Genomic DNA, 20,980 nt, shown 5'->3' with positions numbered 1-20,980 from the left:
TGCGGTACCTCTTTACTGTTTGCCAATAGTTTAGTTTTTGATATGTTACGAATGAATTTTAATAACTTTGTCAACTATTTCTCCAATACTGGTGTAAACAATACTTCCTGTTTTCCCATACTACGAATTTGTGTGTGGGTATGCTTATCTCTTCAATGTATTTATTCTTGTTTACAATAAATGAAGATATGCTTTGCTTTGATGATTTTGTTATTTTTGTAAATCAAGACATAACAAACTTTCAAACTAATTAGTATTTCAGGTTTAAATTCTGTACAAAAGTGTTAGTAAACAAGACTTTCAAACACCATCTCAAAATAGTTATGTAATTACTGGGTAAACAAACCATCTAATACTTTAATAATTTGAAAGATACTTGAGTGCAAATATTTTTAATCTGGTTTAATTACCTGTATTTGCCAGAAGAGTGCAGTATTAGATGTTATGTAAATATTACAGCAGTCTTGATGTCTGTTTGGACAATAGTTAACACTTCAACCTCTACCTCATTTGTACTGATAACATTGTACCTCCTCCTGTGAAAGTTTTAACATAGCTTATCACCAGTCAGGTGTTCAACAGGAGTGATTAAGGTTAAAAACCGCAGTATACTTAATGAATTATCAAGTCACAATAACCAGAGAGTCAGCTTCATGTTCAGCAAAAGTGGTTAAGGTTGAGAACCTAAGTATACTTAATGAATTATCAAGTCACAATAACCCTAATGTAAGGTTCATTCATTCAAACTATAGTATGCTTCAATAAAGCCAAACTGAAGAAAGCTCCCTAAGCGTCACTCATTCATTGAAATGTTATGCTTCATCAGGTAAAGGTCATCTATGGATATATCCCTCATAGAATTTCACCACTGGAACCAAGGTCAAATTTCTATAGTGCATAGTACTTGAATGCTGGTGCATTTTCCAGATAAATAGTTCCATGTGAACTTGGCAATAACTTAAAAGAGGTGATTTTAGTACAAACAATGTTTTGATCACATTGTCATGATAATAATAGCTATGTAACTAATATCATCATAACATCTACTTGTTTTTGTTATTTTGTAGACATTGTTCATGAATCATTGTTAAGAGCAAAGGTATTGATTTATAGAATTAACTTTTGTATAAAACAGATATTTAGTCATAATAAAATTCTTATGATCTAAACTTGAACCTTGTCAATGAAGGACTTATGACATATTAATGATGGGATTGAGTAGATTAGGTATCCTGCTCTTAAGTCTAGTCACATTTTTCAAATTAGGAAAATTGTACATTCTCAGTCTTTTTGTGCCAAAAAAACATACACAGCCAGATCATCATAACTTATTAATATAGACCTGTACAAGTGAATGATAACATTTGACTTGTATAGATTTTACAGTGCTCATGCACGATTATTTTACCTTTAAGAATAATATTGTCATCAACACTTGTATGTCGTAGTATCAATTTTATCATTCAGATTAGGCAACTGTTAAAAACAATCTGCAAAGAATGGCAGAAATATGTATATTCGCAGCTGTTTAAGCTTTATTGTATATTTCAGTATGAACCACTATCCACCAACCAAAAGATCGAATTTTTCACCAAGTTAGTTTTTCTACCATACTTCTTAGTTGCTCAGTTTGCCTGGGAGTTTCTAAGTGTACATTACTGGACGTCAAGATTTATATTGGTCAATTGTTTAGCTCTGACAGTAATAGAGGCTGCAAATGTCAGATGGCTGATGTCTGGAGGATGGAGGTAAGCTGAAATATAACCTCTATTAAATGAATATACATATACAGTGTATAATAATTAAGGAATATGATCTTTGATAAGAAAATTCGATTATTAAAAATGACAAAATTACCTTTTTCACATGGATATAAATAGAATATCAATCAATGATATACAATGAGATTAACATTAAATTTGCAAGACACAGTATTTGTTTGTTTTCCTTGTCATTTATTAGCATCATGAGCTGTCTGTGTGATTATAGATAATGTCAGAATAAGTTCAATCCAGGGTATCAAACTATCAATAGAACTAATGGTTACTGTAAATTGTTGAAATTGTGTTTAAAAGATTAATTTTGCTTCCAAAAAAGTATCAGCAGTATTGGTTCATTTATTTAAACAATTATTGAATATATTGATTGATTGATTGATTGGTTGGTTGGTGTTTAACACCACTTTCAACACTATTGTGTTATTTCATGGTGGTCAGTTTTTAATGAGTGCTTGATTAGAGGAACTTTAGTACCGCACACTATATGTGAAAGTTCTAGATCTGTTTTTTATATGTATTTTCCTACAATCTTACAGAGAATACTGAATAATAATAAGATTTACAGTACTGAAATTAACAGTTATTATATCACTCAGAACTTTTTATACGACCGCAAAAATTGAAAATTTTTTGGTCGTATATTGGTATGACGTTGGCGTTGTCTGCGTCGTCGTCGTTGTCTGACTACTTTTAGTTTTCGCACTCTAACTTTAGTAAAAGTGAATAGAAATCTATGAAATTTTAACACAAGGTTTATGACCACAAAAGGAAGGTTGGGATTGATTTTGGGAGTTTTGGTCCCAAAATTTTAGGAATTAGGGGCCAAAAAGGGCCCAAATAAGCATTTTCTTGGTTTTCGCACTATAACTTTAGTTTAAGTAAATAGAAATCTATAAAATTTTGACACAAGGTTTATGACCACAAAAGGAAGGTTGGGATTGATTTTGGGAGTTTTGGTTCCAACAGTTTAGGAATTAGGGGCCACAAAAGGTCCCAAATAAGCATTATTCTTGGTTTTCGCACCATAACTTTAGTATAAGTTAATAGAAATCAACGAAATTTAAACGCAAGGTTTATTACCATAAAAGGAAGGTTGGGATTGATTTTGGGAGTTTTGGTCCCAACAGTTTAGGAATAAGGGGCCCAAAGGGTCCAAAATTAAACTTTGTTTGATTTCATCAAAAATTGAATAATTGGAGTTATTTGATATGCCGAATCTAACTGTGTATGAAGATTCCTAATTTTTGTTCCCGTTTTCAAATTGGTCTACATTAAGGTCCAAAGGGTCCAAAATTAAACTTAGTTTGATTTTAACAAAAATTGAATCCTTTGGGTTCTTTGATATGCTGAATCTAAAAATGTACTTAGATTTTTGATTATTGGCCCAGTTTTCAAGTTGGTCCAAATCGGGGTCCAAATTAAACTTTGTTTGATTTCATCAAAAATTGATTAATTGGGGTTCTGTTATATGCCAAATCTAACTGTGTATGTAGATTCTTAATTTTTGGTCCTGTTTTCAAATTGGTCTACATTAAAGTCCAAAGGGTCCAAAATTAAACTAATTTATTGTAACAAAAATTGAATTTTTGGGGTTCTTTGATATGCTGAATCTAAACATGTACTTAGATTTTTGATTATGAGCCCAGTTTTAAAGTTGGTCCAAATCAGGATCCATAATTATTATATTAAGTATTGTGCAATAGCAAGACATTTTCAATTGCACAGTATTGCGCAATAGCAAGAAATCTTCAATTAGCAAGTATTTTCAATTGCACAGTATTGCACAATAGCAAGAAATATCTAATTGCACAATATTGTGCAATAGCAAGAAATTTTCGAAAATTGGAGTTATCTTTCTTTGTCCAGAATAGTAGTTGAATCAACTTAAATCATTGTTTTATACAATATACAATGTATATTCACTTTTACTACCAACTGATAAATTAAAACAATCTTTCAGTGATAACAAGCACCTTTTTTACATTTTAATATTTTATGATGTATTTAAATGAATAGTTATTGTAGCAAACTCCATTAGAAATTTGAATTGAGATCAGTTTTGGAATAAGAGAAAGGGGGATGTGAAAAAAAAAATTGGGGGGGGGGGGGGTTAAATTTTTCTCATTTCAGATTTCATAAATAAAAAAAAAATTTCTTCAAACATTTATTTGAGAGGATTAATATTCAACAGCATAGTGTATTGCTCAAAGGCAAAACAAAACATTTAAGTTCATTAGACCACATTCATTCTGTGTCAGAAACCTATGCTGTGTCAACTATTTAATCACAATCCAAATTTAGAGCTGAATCCAGCTTGAATGTTGTGTCCATACTTGCCCCAACCGTTCAGGGTTCAATTCTGCGGTCGTATAAAGCTGCGCCCTGCGGAGCATCTGGTTGGAATTTTGGGTCATCAATGCTCTTCAACTTTGTACTTATTTAGCTTTCTAACTATTTTGATATGATTGTCACTGATGAGTCTTATGTAGACAACACGCACATCTGGTGTATTAAATTATAACTATAATCATAATGTAGTTTGCATCTGCCTTTCTTATTATTTTAAGAAAACATTTCTTAATTAATATATACATATTCTATTCTTTATTTACTTTAAACAATACAGTTTATCAGTATAATATGCATAAATGGACCATCATCCAAGCATCCATAGGATGTGATGGATGATGGACATTCTGTAAGGAAGCCGAAGGCTTCGCCGGTTAAAGATGAATATCTTATTCTACAGGCTAGTAACGACCTTGTTTTACAGTTGAGTGATTTTAAATCATAATCACCTGTACAAATCCACTCATGCGTGCATATATAAACCCGTGCACACCTGTATTCTGTCTCATTTTAAAGTATCCCGAAAAAGGATGTGAGCGGAAAAACTCATTTAATTGTATATAAAATGGGTGGGCCATAAATCAAGGGCGGGTCTTTAACCCGCGAAGCCTTCGGCTTCCTTACAGAATGTCCATCATCCATCACATCCTATGGATGCTTGGATGATGGTCCATTCTATTACAGAAGCCTACAGCTTCTTGGTTAAAGATGAATTTTTAAAGCAAAAAGAATCAATTAAATGAGATAAAAATGGCCACAAATATAAGATTTGAAACATCCACATTTAATGCTGTCATAAAATATTTCAATAATACAAAACTTTCTATAATTGTCTTTATCATAATCACTAAAATGAAAGTTCATCTTTCCATCAACATTATCAAATTCTTCACATTTCCATCATGACACAAAGTCCATAAAGTTCATTCATATATCCAACACAACACTATCCTGGAAAAATCGACAGCTCTGGTCAATCCACAATGTTACCGGTTTCTGTAAAGAATGGAACTCCTGTAAAATATTATTTAGGTTGTCATTAAACAGACAAAACAGCATTAATATATTTCTTTTTACATGTCTTAACACCTCTTTTAGCTTCAACCTCTCTTAGATAAAATTTCTTAAATGTTTTTGCAGATTTCCAATTTGCTGTTTTCATAATTGTATCTAGAGTGATACCAGCACTAAAAGCTGCAGATGTAGAGGCGCCTCTGAAAGAATGCGCCTGAAATTTTGTAACATCAATACCAGATGAAGTCAAGACAATTTTTAACCATCGAGCTAAAGTTGAGGTTGATATTTTACGCCATGTTCTAAAAGACACCAGGAGATAATCATCCTTGCGCAATTTTTTGGTAGCCTTCAAATAATATTTTAATGTGTATACTGGGCAAAGTTCTTTTTTCTTGTATGCATCCAGAGTTATGTTCTGGTTAATCCTACCAATTCTGTCTGTTTTTTGTAAACAGTTCATAGTAAAAACGACAGTTTTACTAGATGTTTCCATGTAATTCATATTCAAATTTGTCAATGTTTGAGCTCTTTGAGCAGTAGTTAAAGCTAATAAGGTTACAATTTTTAAAGTTAACATCTTGAGACTTAAACTTTCCAGTGGAAATAAAGTTTCTAAATAACGAACAACTTTACCAACATCCCATGTGATGGAATATTTAGGCAAAGGTGGTCTTGCATTAAAAATTCCTTTCATAAATCTGGAAATGAGATTACTATTGATTACTGTATTACAGCCAATTGATGCCAGAGTCTGGCCAATAGAACATTTATTCATATTAATGCAACTATAAGATTTGCCATCATCATAGAGTCTAGCGAGAAAATTTAATACTTGTACTTCATTTGGTGAAGTGGTATTGATTTTTTGTGTATTACACCAAAAATACCATTTCCGCCAACTATATTCATATTGTCGCGAGGTAGAGACTCTCCATGACTGAGTGATGATGTTTCTAGCTGATTTTGAAATTCCCTTCTTTTGGAGGGAATGCCTGATACTACACAGGCGACTAGGAATAACTTTCTCATGTTTAGCGGGTGCTTTTGATTGTTGTGTACAAGTCTTAAAAGATCTTGACAAAAAGGGAGAATAACAGGATAATCGACCAAACAATTCAATAACCTTGGAAACCAAGGTTGGGATGGCCATGTTGGAACTATCATTAAAACCATTCTCACCTGTTCCTCTTCTACCTTGTTCAAAATTCTTGCTATGATACTGAAACGAGGAAAAACATATGGTAAATAATTTTTCCAAGAAAAAGAAAAAGCATCAGAAGCCATAGCATCTGGATCTGGAAACCATGAGACATATTTACTTAACTGTTTATTAAGTCTAGAAGCAAATAAATCAATATTTGGTTGAAAGAAATGCCCACAAATATTTCTAAATATATTTTCTTTCAACTTCCATTCAGAAGAATCACTAAAATTTCTTGACAATTGATCAAGAGTAATATTATCTTTCCCTGCAATATGGACTGCTGTAATAAAATTGTTTTTATCAGCAGCCCAGAACCATATTTCTCTTACTACTTCCAACAGTGCTACAACACTACCTCCCATGTTATTTATATATTGAACTGCTGTAGAGCTATCAGATTTAATGCAAATATGAGAATTTGAAATGTTTTTTCCTAATGAAAAAAATGCATATTTTATAGCTAAAAGTTCTAATATATTAATGTGTGAAATGCTTTCAGATTTCATCCATCTTCCTTGAGTCTTATTTTTTCCATAAAACGGCTCCCCATCCAATTTTAGAAGCGTCAGTTTCAATATACTCAGTAGGAGTACCAAAGCTTATACTTTTCCCTTCATTCCTATCTACATTTTTAATCCACCATAAAATTTCATTTCTTGAATTCTCGGAGAGACTCATGATACCATCATAATTGTCATTGTTTTTGCTCAGAGCTAAAGTTTTCTCAATATCTAAATATCTATGAAAAATTGGTGCTAATAAAACTGCACATGAAGCTGAAGTAAATAAACCTATTAAAGAACTTACTTCCCTGATAACAGGATTATATAAACTATAGATTTTGTTTGCACTTTTCAAAATCTTTTGTATTTTTTCTTCTGTCAGAAACACTTTAAATTGCACAGAATCAATCAAATATCCTAGAAAAATTATTCTCTGTGTTGGAATGAATACTGATTTTTCTTTATTTACTAAGAACCCTAGAGAGTGTAACAGATTTCTCAACATGACAGTATTTTCATAACAAATGTTCTCATAGGGACTATGTAATAATGAATCATCTATGTAGAAAAAAGACCCTACTCCTTGGTTCCTTATATGAGAAAAAACTACTTTCATAAGTTTTGTAAAAATTCTAGGTGCACTTGCTAACCCAAAACAAAGACAAGTAAATTCATAAATCTGATCTTTCCAAACAAATTTCAAATATTTTCTACATTTTTTGTTCATTGAAATTGAAAAATATGCATCGCATAAATCTATTGATGTAAAATAATCATTCTTGCTAATATTCAAAAGGACAGACTGTAAATTTTCCTGTTTGAAATGAAAATATTTCACATACTGATTCAGACCTTTCAAATTTATTACAGGCCTATATTTCCCATTCTTCTTCTGAACAAGAAAAATATTTGATATAAATTCATCTTTCTCAGGGTTTGAAATTTGTATTGCACTTTTTGACAATAAAATTTGAATTTCATTATCAATTAGTTCTATTTCAGTTTTGTCAAAATTCATAAATTTTGGCATAAAAAATTGAACCGGTTTATTCTCAAATTCAATTTCATAACCGTTTTGAACTAGATTAAGAATCCAAGGATCGTATGATATTTTTTCCCAATTATGTAAACCAAAACGAATAGACCCAGCTATAAAAGTGGGAGATAGATTATTTACCTCTAATATCTCCTGCCTCTTTGGTTTCTGTAACCAGCTCTCCCTCTGTAGCGGGAGTTTCTCATGCCTCTTTGGCCATAATTGTTGTTTTGGTATCTTCCTCGGCCCCTGTTTATACCTGGGGGGCAACCATAGCTGCAACCCCCTTGTCTCCAGTTTTTTGAAGTAGCTGTATTTACAACTCCCTTCATCTTCTGGGCATCATTAATATCTTTTACTTTCTTGGACACATCATCTCCGAACAAATATTCGGTAACGTCTAAATGTCTTGTACACAGTTGATGGTACTTCTGATCCATATTGTTTTTCAGTGTCATGCGTCTAACATATGATATTTCAAAAAATGCTGCACAAAGCATTGACAGGGCATTATTAATGTTGACCCTCATTTTAGCCACCGTTTTTACTGCATCTGGTTTCGTCAGTGCTTCTGCAGTACGTATTACTGGTACAATGCCAAAACCCAGGATCCTTTGTATGGTCTGAAAGGACAGATCATCACTTCTGGCTTGGCGATTCAATAGATGCCAAATCTCAGGATTAACTTTAGGAGGTGCCAACGACTTGCTATTTGAAGGAACTTTATAATCCTTAGCTATTTCTGTAATAACAGACTTACGATTTGTCACAGCGTTTACAAGAGCAGCGATACTCTTATGTGTTTCATCACCAAACTTGTCATCATCTTCAAAAATTTTTGGTATAGCATAAGCGAACTCTTCCTCGCTGTTTTCCTCTGACTCAACCTCATCATCTGCATTGTTTCCAAAAATGTCATATTGACTAAAATCAACTTCACCTTCACCTTCGTCTTCTTCCGGTGCAGCCGGGTGTTCCGGTGCACTCGCTAATTCATATCTGTCGGCATTACTATTTTACCTGTCTAACAAAAGTTCTAGTTTAGAATAAATTCTTCTGAATTCATCTTCTCTTTCTTTATCTTTATCTGAAGGTGTTACATTGTTTCCCCGTTTTACGGGAGCTTTTCCCTTCTTGTTCTTGCCGGGTCCCTTACCCGGGCCTCTTTCATTGTTTTGTTTACTTGCGGTAGTTTTCTTTAATTTCTTAACAGTTTCTGGGGGGACCACGACCGACTTTAATTGTCTCTTTTTGGGTGGTGGTGAAAAGTGTACTGACTCATCAGCCACTGCAGAAAACCCAGAGAAACTAGCTTCGTCACCCGACGCTAGAATGGACATAATGTCCGCCGCCACTTGGCTGGATTGGGAAAGACCCGAGTCGGAGTCTTCCGTACTAGACATTATAAAGTATAGACACGAGTCGTGTCTGCTGATTCAGCAATTTTATTTTTACTTTACTTTACTCGTTCTAGCCTTAGAATAAAATGAGGCAGAATACAGGTGTGCACGGGTTTATATATGCACGCATGAGTGGATTTGTACAGGTGATTATGATTTAAAATCACTCAACTGTAAAACAAGGTCGTTACTAGCCTGTAGAATAAGATATTCATCTTTAACCAAGAAGCTGTAGGCTTCTGTAATAGAATATACAGTTTACAAGTTGTATAGCATTAACATACACATAAATAACAAACGTATAAATATAAATGTAATCTATTTAAGATCTTAATATACATATAAATGTAATCTATTTAAGATCTTAATATACATATAAATGTAATCTATTTAATTTCTTAAAATGAATTTTTGATAGTCACCTTTTTGTATGCCAGAGTTTATCAAATCTATCTAAACAGCTTTACTTTTACTTGACCTTTCAAGAATAACCAGGGAAAATATGTAGGCTTAACCAATATACATTTGCTGCATACCTTTTCAATATTTATTATTCTAGGGAAATGATTTCAATTAGTTTACTGTCTTGAGGGGAGTCTTCTATATTCAGAAAAAAATGATCTGCCACAAATGTTTTGATGAGCTTAATAAAATGTCAATTTCTTCTGTCAGTTTTCTGAAATGTTTCACTTCAACTGCAACACTGATATATGTTACTGGGTAAAATTGTTGAACTTTAATACAAGTGAAAAAACGTCAATGGAAATATGTTTATTGACAATAAAATACAGAAGTATTGATGTACAATGTTTTTATTGCCTTTAGCATATTTTTGTATGTGACTGGATGACATTTGTAGTTGTTATATCAGCATTGCCTGTGTTGACGAATTTTAGACTTTGTGATAAGGTCACAGAAACAAGGCATTTCCCTATGTTAACAGTTTGTTAAAAGATAGATTGTGTTCTTTTAAATTTTTATGTCTTGTTCCTGAGCACATAAAACTTTCATATTGATTGCATATACTCATCTTGGAAATCAGGTGGTAAATTGGGAATGAATAAATACTGACATTTACTTCTTGATATTTTACCCCTGTATTTTCATCCATCCATCAGCTGTTTTTCTTCCTTTGTCTGTCTGCACAATGAGTAACTGACTTGTACACATGATTTTTACAGATTTCAAGTTAGAATGATTCATTGAAGAATATATTTCAACAAAAACTGATTAACTGGTTTTATTTTGCTTTTATTGTTTTAGAAAAGAAGTACAAATTGTTGAACTATTAATATTTTTCCCAATGTTGCCATATACCTCTAAGTCTCCTGTTTTGCTTTAAATTCATGCGATTAAACTTCAAAACAAACATATTTAATGTAGCATTCATACTTGAATAGGTATTGGTGAAGTATTTCAAGTTGGCCTAAAATTTGTATTTGTATTTTCACATTTGTTTGCCCCTTAGACTTTTGTTGTTAGGTCAATAATTATATTTGATTACCCTTGTGCATCCTTCATTTAGTCTGATATAGCAGTTTTCCTTTCCTATGGTGCTTATTTTCAATATGTAGGGTAGTTATAAGTAATATATTGAGCATGTAATTTTTTATTGGATGTCATATATTTGACAGAATAGTTGCCTTTTAGACTTAGGAAACTAATATATGTATATATATAAATTGATAGAAATATATTTGTCTAGCCTTTGTTCTTATCCAAAAACGGTTGCTTCAAGTCTCAGTATGTAATGTTGTAAAGTTTTACAGATAAAGATTGTTGTCTGTTTATTGTTTATTGGATTGGACTTATATTTACACAGTTTATGACCTTTATTTTATTGTGCTCACAGTTATTGCTCTGATTATAATAGGAAGGTCAACACTGGCAAGTTACAAATAACTAGTTCCTGATTTTTGTTTGATTTATAATTCATATTTTTCCTGCTACAGGCAGAGTACATTATGTTATACCCAATTATTGAAAACAATATGGTGATCCTCATTTTATTGTTGATTAGCATTGTCATGAAAAATAAATTTTATATTTTCTTCCTTATTTGTAACTCTTTTTTATTTTACAGGGACACTATGCAAATGTTGAAAAGTCATGGTAAAGGAGTCCTGACAATGGTACTTTGTATAATAGTGTGGCCAATTGTTCCTAATTGGATCTGTGATTTTTTCTTCTATGTAGCCTTGTACTTCTCACCATATTCAAACCTTGAAAAATTGTACAAAATCATGAAAGGCTGAAACTGTGATATTTCCATGTTATGTTAGACCTAGTGCTTCATTAGACCATACCAAAATAATAAGCTGTTCTTTAAACTCAATTACTCCTAAAAATTATTAGAAAAATAAAGATAAATTTTTTTAAACTATGGGTCATTTGGAAGAAGTCAATAGTCAAACTAAAAAAAAAAATCATTTACACTTTGCTGATAAGAAATATAATAGTTGATACTGATATAATACTTCTCTTAAAATATTTATTGTTTATCTTTTTAATGCAAATAATACTTATACAATTGTTTATTTTCTCTAAAACATAATTTGGTTGGAAGATATATGAGTTGCCATTTTTTAAGAATTGTATTTTCCAAACAATCAATCAATGTAAAATGATTTTATGCACATTTATTTTTTTTTACATAGAAAATTTTAAGAACACAAAATGATTTGGTACGGCCTGTTGGTTATTTTTTCTTTTGTTATTGTTTTTTTTCTCTTTTTATATGTTTATCATTATGAGATTATGCAAGCAAATAGAAGGGATAAATGCATCAATGAAACTTCTTATATTTCCTCCAATGTTTATTTATACCAATGTTATATTCCAATTAATCAAATGCAATTGTAAATGTGATTTATATTAACTGCCATGCTTAATAATCTCAAAGTAGAATAGTATGTTCAGATATCAAAAGAAATGTAAAGTGTTTATTTACTCATTTATTTATTTTTGTTGTTAAAAATATTTTATCTATTAACTAATAACAATGATAGGCTGTGTTTCAAGCAGTGATGATATGTTGGTAGTGAATTATTATATAGGAAAGATATATATTGCTTTGAGAATCAGAAACAAAACTTATTTTTTCAGTGATAACTTGTCTATTACATAATGAGTATTATAGCCTCTTCAACTCCTTAGTCAAAGTTGACCCAATATGACTTATGCTATTACTTGTAGGTCTCTTTTGGTCATATAGCTCCTAACATTTGGATGCATGAGAATTTGTAAAGTGTTATTATCTTTTACTAACAATTGGATGCTATAAATGCTGGTAGACTGGTATACCAAGAAGGTATTCAGTGTTTTGTACTGAAATGATTTACAAATTTCTATTCTAATTTTCTTTGGTAATATAAGATGTTATAAGGAAACTAAGGTTAAAACTCCCAAAGACAAATTTGACTACAGAGGAATTAGCTAATTTTAGGTCGCTATTTGTCATATAGATCTCCATGTTTTTACCTATTTACATATTCCATGCTTTCAAATGCTAAGCTTCAAACATTCTGTAAAGCCAGCAAAGCTCTTTGAATGCACAAAATTTATAAAAATAATTTTCAATCTGTTGAAAAATATAAATAAAATTGTCACTGAAAATATAACAGATTTGACAGCCATGACACAATCAGTTTAGAATAGGTATGTTTCAGTGCAACCTGGATATTTTATAGTTTCTTGGACCAAACCAATGTATAGAAAGAATGTGACCTTTAATGTTGTTCTACTTAGTGTAATGGCATAACTTGAAATACAATAGCTGATAGATTTACAATTAATTCTGTAATTTTAATTATAAATACAAAATGTTACCCACTGCCATTGTATACCCCTGGTAGCATACTTGTATCTTGTACAGGAGGTTAAAATGCCTGTTGGGTCAAACAGAATTTTTTATTGGTATTTGCTGCTTCTTTGCCAAGCACATATGAATTAGGAGAGCAATAACTATTCAACTTTTGGTATTTAAGATTCCATGTTGCAGAGTGATGACTTATAAATCATACGCAGCACATCAGTTTAGTACAAGGCAGGGTATGTTGAATGACATTGATATGTTTTTATCCTTAATATTCATATAATATTTTCCACTGGTTTGCTTAGGAGCTCTAATAAATCAAATTTAAAAGAAAGTAGCCCTATTCTTTGGTAGAAATAGTTATAGTACTCATTATGACTTTTTTGGAAGATAATTCTTATATTGATACTGGTAAACTAAAAGGACAGCTGCAGTCTCATTTATTTATAAATGTGAATCATTCATAGACATGTATCATTGGTGGGAGACATGACCATACATCTGTAATATTTCATTTAGTCTTCATTATGGTAAAATCCATTATGCTTTATTTAAATAATTTGCAATAATTTCATACTACAAGTTAAATTTTATATTTGACCAGTTTTACATTAATAAGTCCATGCATGTTGCAACCAAAATCATTTAACCAGTTAGGTATTGAAAGCATTATTTCATAGGTGATATACCTGGTACCTTGATTCAAGTGAATTCTACAACCTAAAGGGCACATTTCAACTGCTGTCCTCTATTCAATGAGACTCCTTACAAGAATCTTTTTAAGCATGTATGGTTAAAGATATAATGTATTATGTTTTGATGATAAACAGTTAATCTATAAATGGATTGTCGCAACAATAAAAATGACACAAAAAATAATGAATTTTAGATGCACTTATTACTGAATAAGATATTTTGTTTAAAAATTACTGACCAAACCTGAAAATTGCTTATAAATTAAACAATGATACAAATTCATGGTTGCCATCACTGACAAAATACAGGCAAATGACAAGTAAACTAGTTTCCCTAATAAGAATTTGTACCAGTTTTAGAAATGAAAATTTGCTCAGAATGATGATCTAATGTAAAGAGTCACATATCACTGTTGAATTTACAAATTTTGAAAAAAAATTATTATGCCAAGACTATTTTCTGCACAAAATACACTTTAATCCCCTTAACTCCCAGGATTGAATACTAAAAGTAATTGAATGTATGTCGCTTTCTCAGGTGTTGAAAAAAATATCAGGGATGTTTTAGAATCAAACTACATTTTCTTTTTATATATTTTTTGTGTGTGCTATATGAATGCATTTTTTCTATCTCTTTGGCATTTATATTCATCATTAACTCCCTTTTCAAGAAATGCATCTTCCTTGTTGTTGATACGCCATTGGATGACAGGTAAACACAGCTAGACAAAGACAGATAAAAAGTCAATTCTGAGATAACAGTTTGTATGATATCTGATAAATATCCCTGGAAATCAGATATATGCATTCTTAACTTGAGGTGGGGTGGATGGCATGAATTGTTTGATTTAAAACTGAACATTTAAAACATGTATTGGCTAGAGGTATATGGGAAGGGTCGAGATCTCACAAACATGTTTAACCCCGCCGCATTTTTGCGCCTGTCCCAAGTCAGGAGCCTCTGGCCTTTGTTAGTCTTGTATTATTTTAACTTTTAGGTTCTTGTGTACAATTTGGAGTTTAATATGGCATTCATTATCACTGAACTAGTATATATTTGTTTAGGGGCCAGCTGAAGGACGCCTCCCGGTGCGGGAATTTCTCGTTGCATTGAAGACCTGTTGGTGATCTTCTGCTGTTGTCTGCCCTATGGTCCGGTTGTTGTCTCTTTGGCACATTCCCCATTTCCATTCTCAATTTTATTAGTAGTCTCCAACCTTGTTATCTTGCTTCAGTGATTTGATAAAGTGCATTCATATTCTTATGACTAGTTTATCTGTACAGTTTCTTTAAGTGTAAATTCAACTATATTTGGTCTATATTTGATGTGTAGGGTCTCCATCTTTTCTCTATTTAATCATTTAAATATGTTAATTTATGATTTTGACATGGATCACCTAGCCCTGACATTATTTATATGATACATTGAGTATGGTGATGTGTATAACTTTAATGTATTTATTAAATGAAAGTCTGAATATCTGTAATATGTTCTATAATTGCGATGATGCTTGTAGTTTGACATTCAACCTATTTTAACCATGCAGGTGAGATGTATGTTTCTATGTGTGTTATGTTGTTTGTGATCCCTGTTTAAAGTAAAAATTTAAATCTTAAGTTATAATATGGGTTTAAGGTACCTGCTTTTTTGTTTTGTTTTTCATGAAAAAAAGTATTGAGCTGAGACATAATTGTGTATGATTTGGTACATGAAACTATTATTATTATTATTATTATTATTATTTTATAAAACAATAGCTATTCAACGATATGTTCTCTATTTTGAAAATAAATAAATATTTATTGGAGAAAATTTATAAGAAAAGAGAGGCTTCCTATAACCTTCAAATGCATGAAAGGTGTGTGGCAAATAGATAAAGATATACATTCAGTTTAAAAAAAAAACTAAACATTGTTTTTTTGTAAAGCAAAACATAATTTTCTATTGCCGAAGGTCTTTGACTTCTTCTGAAAAAAAATCTTGAAAAAGTATTTGTCATTTCCTTGTTTACTAGCTTTTCAAATCTCTTTTTCAAATGTGGTAACTTATTTAACATTCGTTTTATTCATCTTATAAAAAAGCCAATGATAGTGATCCGTCATCACCTGATATGTATCAGAATTGCACTTCTACAAAAAATTAATTATCCTGATACAAATGGCAGCACAACTGACCTGCAAGATCATAATTGTGATATCAATTTTGTAACAAGGGAGACTGTTATACCTAGTAATCCTTTGGCAGTTCCTTTGGTTCAAATTATTTTGGCACCCTTTGAGTTTCTTTTTTTGTGTGGCTTAAATATGTATTGATTTTTAAGCATAACTTGACTATTTACACTTGTTCATTTCTATTATATTTTTGTTATAAATTTGTGGTTTATATAACATATATTCCATCAAATATTTTGTTTGTCATGACAAAGATATAAAACCAAAATATATAAATCTGAAAATAAATTTGTTTTTGATCTTTTATTATTTATTTAGATTTGCATATGTTTTTGATGTAAGAATTCAATATATGGAAGTACAAATATATTCTTCTATGAAAAAAATAGATTTGTGTATATATACAATTTGTTTACAGATTGCCAAAACCCTTGTTTTTTTCAAGATTCAAGATTCAAAGTTTTATTTAGAGTCGATATTCAATAAACTACATAAAAACAAGCTCAAGTGAGCTTTTGAAATCGACTTTTAACATAACAAAGTACAATACACACACACAATACAATACACACATACAAAAGTCATGAAAACAGCTCAATTTTAAAAATAATGCATAGTATTGAATAGTAAGATACCATAAATGACATATATAAGTTAAAAGCATAGTACACTTTAAACATAGTACAAGTTAATAATAAGATTGCACAAATCATATAGTCACACAAAAAGTAAAAGTAAAATAAAACAGGCATAAACACTATATGCATGCTATTGCACTGCACTGGCATGAGCTGTTACTTGGATCCCATGTTTGTACCAATTTTTTTGAATTGGTCAAAAGATGTTTCCATGCGACAATGGTTCGGTAGCTCATTCCAGATTTGTGCAGCATTATAGCGAAACGAGCTTAAGCCATATTTAGTAGTTTGAACTCTTGGGAGTACTGCTGTTTCCTGTGATCTTAAATCATACTTGTTAATTTTTATATCAATAAATCATGAAGGTAGCTCTGACTTTTTTTGTGAATCATTTTAAATATTTTTATTGCAATTGTTTTTATTCTTCTTATTTTTAAAGATAGTAATTTTTCTAGCAGTTTTTCGTAAGGGCTATCATAATCTTCATAAATGAATCTTAGAGCTCTTTCTTTTATTTCCTACTTAAAAGAACGTTTTTCACTACAGTAGTGCCAAATTACTGGACAATAGTTAAAATTCGAAAGAATTAATGAGTACTATGCTGTTAACTTACCTAGCCTGTTTAAATATTTACCCATACGTTTTAGAATGTTTAATTGTCTTGATGCCTTTTTACATATTTCAGATATATGATTGTTAAAGTTTAAGTCCGAATCTATAGTTATTCAAAGAAGTTTAACATTTTCTTCACGAGAAATTCTGTTTCCATTTTTGAAAATTAAATATCAAACTTTGTTTATTTTGGTTTTTTTTTCAATGGCTATAGCCTGGAATTTGTCAGAGTTAGCCTTCATTATATTAATAGAAAACCAGTTTATTAGATTTAAACTATGAGTTTCTAAACTTTCAACAACTTTATCTATATTATGATCACAATATGATACAGTTTTGTCATCAGCATAATTATAAATGATGCCTTTTTGTACAAAATGAAATATGTCCTTTATGAAGACATTAAAAAGAACTGGACCAAGAATTGACCCTTGTGGTACACCTTTAAACATACGATCCCATTTCACTATAAGAAGAACTTCCAATTTTAATGCGTTGTTTTCTGTTTTCTAAATAGCTTTTTAATAATTCTGAGAATTTTGAGACAGACTGTATGCTTCCAATTTAAGTAAAAGTAAATCGTGCGGTAGACAATCAAATGCTTTAGATAGATCCATCAAAATTGCAGCAATAAATTTGTTCTCGTCCAGAGCTTTTTTCCAGTATTCTATTATTTCAATAAGTGCAGTTTGGCAACCAAAACCTGACCTAAATGCCGAAAGAAAAGGATGAAAATGTTTATTTAAGAATTCCATTAGTTGGTCACGTATAGCTCTTTCATAAATTTTGGAAATACATGGTAACACACTTACAGGTCTATAGTTTTCTTTAACAAGAGAGTTATTCTTTTTTTAAAGTTGTGAAACCTGAACAGCTTTAAGATTATCAGGAAAAATTGAGCTTTCAATTGATTTATTAACTAAAATTTTAAAAGGATTTGATATTACTGGCTGTGCCAATTTTATAATTTTTGGTGAAATATTGTCATATCCAGTGGCTTTTCTTATCTTTAACTTATTTATTTGTTTACTCACAAACTCTTCTGTTGCAGGTTTAAAATTCAACTCATTATAATCATTTTTATTTTTTGCAATTTTTATTATACTTGTGTGATTTCTGTCTATTTTAATGTTTTATCTCCTATATCTTTAGCCACATTTATGGAAAATCTATTGAAAATTTCTAATACCTCTTTAGAATCACTGAGAATTTTATCATTTTCATATAAAATTATGTTATTGTTTGATTTACTGTTTTTATTTTATAAAAATGGTTTAGTGGTGGAATGAAATGTTGTTGATTTTGGACCACCAGTTTTTCCAGATCTATAACAGTGATATAAGACAACTACTTTTACATCAATACTAGGTATTTCATTATACAATTAGTAGTCCAAAATTCAAATATAGAAACATATTCAACAGGGGACCAAGCAAAACAAAAATTTCTGTTTTATTTTATTTAATTTATTGGTTTCTTATGGCCCCGCAACAAAGTTGTCGGTGCCATATAGTTTTACCCTTGTCCGAAATTCCGCAATTCCGTAATTCCGTCATTCCGTCATTCCGCCATTCCGCAACAAACCATTATACGGAGTTTTTTTCTAAAAGCCTTCACAAATTGGGCTGATTTTTGGTATGTGAGTTAACCATGATGAGTTACAGATCACATTTAAGTTTCGTTCCGCTCCACTAATTTTTGTCGAAATTAATGGCTTTGGACTTTGATAATTTGTTGAAAATCACAGTTATATGGAAGTTTTTTTCTAAACGCCTTCAGATATTGGGCTGATTTTTGTTATGTGAGTTAACCATGATGAGTTGCAAATCTAGTTTCGTTCCGCTCCGCTAATTTTTGCTGAAATATCGGGCTTTGGACTTTGATAAATTATTGAAAATCACAGTTATACAGATTTTTTTCTCTACGCCTACAGGTTTTGAGCTGATTTTTGATATGTGAGACTACCATCAAGTTTGTGTCCACATGTATTATTGAAATAGCAGATTTTTCAACTTTTTGGGACGGGGCCATTCGTGTCGCTTTGACACATCTAGTTTTTTAATGTTTTGTCAAATGAACATTAAGTCTCCATATTCTTGTTTCCTTCTTATGGTCATAGAGAAGATCCGATGTCAAATTCAGAAAAGATGTTAAAGATGTTAAAGACAGTATTTCTAATGGGCCATGCGAATTATTGTTGTCACTAGGGGTACATGGTTGTAAACGTTTTGAAAAAATATTTTCCTCTGAAACCAACAGGCAAATTTCTAAACATGGACTGAATAATTTTTTTATGGAAGCTAGTATGCTTAGGTGTTCCTATTCATCTACCAAAAAAAAAGCCTCCATGGCCAAAGGAAAACAAAATTATTCAATTATTCAATTGTCTTTTAATATCTCAATCATTATAAAAGATACAAAAAATCTGAGAGTGCAACACTATTCCGAATATCAAGAAAGTTTCTACTTCTCATTTGCAACAACATTATCATGTTTACCTTTTCAAAGATATTGCCCTTCCTGGTTTCTATGATGAGTTCATTTACATGGCAACTTTTGACAAATTATTGTGTTTTTGCGTTTTATCTAAAATGCTATAATATATATTTAGACACCGAAAACAGCAAATATTATCAACCAGCCTTCAAAATTGACAATATGACTAGAACCATTGGGTGACACTTTATTTGAGTTATTTCACATGCATTACTTTTTTTACAATGATTGTTCGTGTTTTTTTTTGCCTATTATCGCGAAACTTATAAAGAAGAAAAAAAAAAAGAAAGACCAAAATCTAAGAACTATTCCCTGGCTTATTACAATCCTTAGATTCATGATGAAAATATTTCTGCACTTTTTTTTTTGAAACCTCGTGTATTTAAGCTCTTTAATTTTAGTTCGTATCAGTGATCAGTTTGTATATCATTTGTCAAATGTATAAGCTCTATATATCTTTTGATTTGTTGGGTTCATGGTTGTATATTTGACGTATAACTTTTTTGATTCATATTAAACTCTTTTTTTCGTGACCCTTTCTAATCACCTATGCTGGATATTGGTCATAGACATTATAGTGACCTGATTGTCGGTCAGTATTTGCAAACCATTAATTTGTTATTATAGGTCATACATAAAATTAATCATTTACCTCGCAAAATTAAAATAAAAATTTAATTAGTTTAGCTTTGACAATATTTGAACAAATGATTATCACAACAATACACCACTTATTGTCCATTATTTGCGTTGAGCGCTACACATATACAATAAATCGTTTTTGGTCTCAATATTTTTGAGTGCATTTTCCATTCTAGCACGGGCTATTTCGTTTCTGAAAGATTTCTGATTATTCCTGTCTCTTGTCTCATCGAATTCAATTATCTCTTTTTATGAAGTTATTATTTGATTGAATGATCAGATTATGTTCGGAAAGCTAAAAAAAAAAAAGAATGTATTTTGTTGACAATTCTGCAACATTGCATTAATTATAGAACAAAGCCTGCTTTTCACTTCTATTTAGTGTTTGTCGGCGTGTTATAAATAATTTCATAAGACAGCTATGTCGTTTGTATGAATAAAGTCTATAGGTTGTTCATTCCCGTTTGATTTGTAAAAAGATGTAGTACTTCCAAAGTGTAGATAAGCAATATCCATGCTAAAGTACATGTAAAACAAGGTATCGACAAATGTCTTGTAAACGTATTTAACGAATCATAAAGATATTACGAGTGTTTGCACTCGATAAAATTTGTTAAGGAGGAA

At 31.0% G+C, this 20,980-nt stretch overlaps 1 protein-coding gene and 1 long non-coding RNA gene across 2 annotated transcripts in view; one reads left to right on the top strand and one right to left on the bottom strand.

Moving 5' to 3' along the window:
- The window catches only part of LOC143045902 (bifunctional apoptosis regulator-like), a 53,511-nt gene extending 37,244 nt beyond the window's left edge, over nucleotides 1-16,267 (top strand). The window contains exons 7-8 of the mRNA XM_076218730.1: nucleotides 1,552-1,748; nucleotides 11,371-16,267. Of these exons, the coding sequence (XP_076074845.1) occupies nucleotides 1,552-1,748; nucleotides 11,371-11,542 (369 nt within the window). The 3' untranslated portion in view covers nucleotides 11,543-16,267. The remainder of the gene's footprint in view (nucleotides 1-1,551; nucleotides 1,749-11,370) is intronic.
- On the bottom strand, nucleotides 4,508-9,495 carry LOC143045903 (uncharacterized). Its single transcript, XR_012969040.1, has 3 exons — nucleotides 8,029-9,495; nucleotides 6,324-6,363; nucleotides 4,508-5,141 (listed from the first exon to the last, which is right to left on the bottom strand). It is a non-coding gene; the product is annotated as an uncharacterized LOC143045903 (long non-coding RNA).
- Nucleotides 16,268-20,980: the final 4,713 nt, after the last annotated feature.

The sequence above is a fragment of the Mytilus galloprovincialis genome, chromosome 9 (assembly GCF_965363235.1).
Source record: "Mytilus galloprovincialis chromosome 9, xbMytGall1.hap1.1, whole genome shotgun sequence".
Lineage (NCBI taxonomy): Eukaryota > Metazoa > Mollusca > Bivalvia > Mytilida > Mytilidae > Mytilus > Mytilus galloprovincialis.
This window is presented reverse-complemented; position numbering and strand designations above follow the sequence as displayed.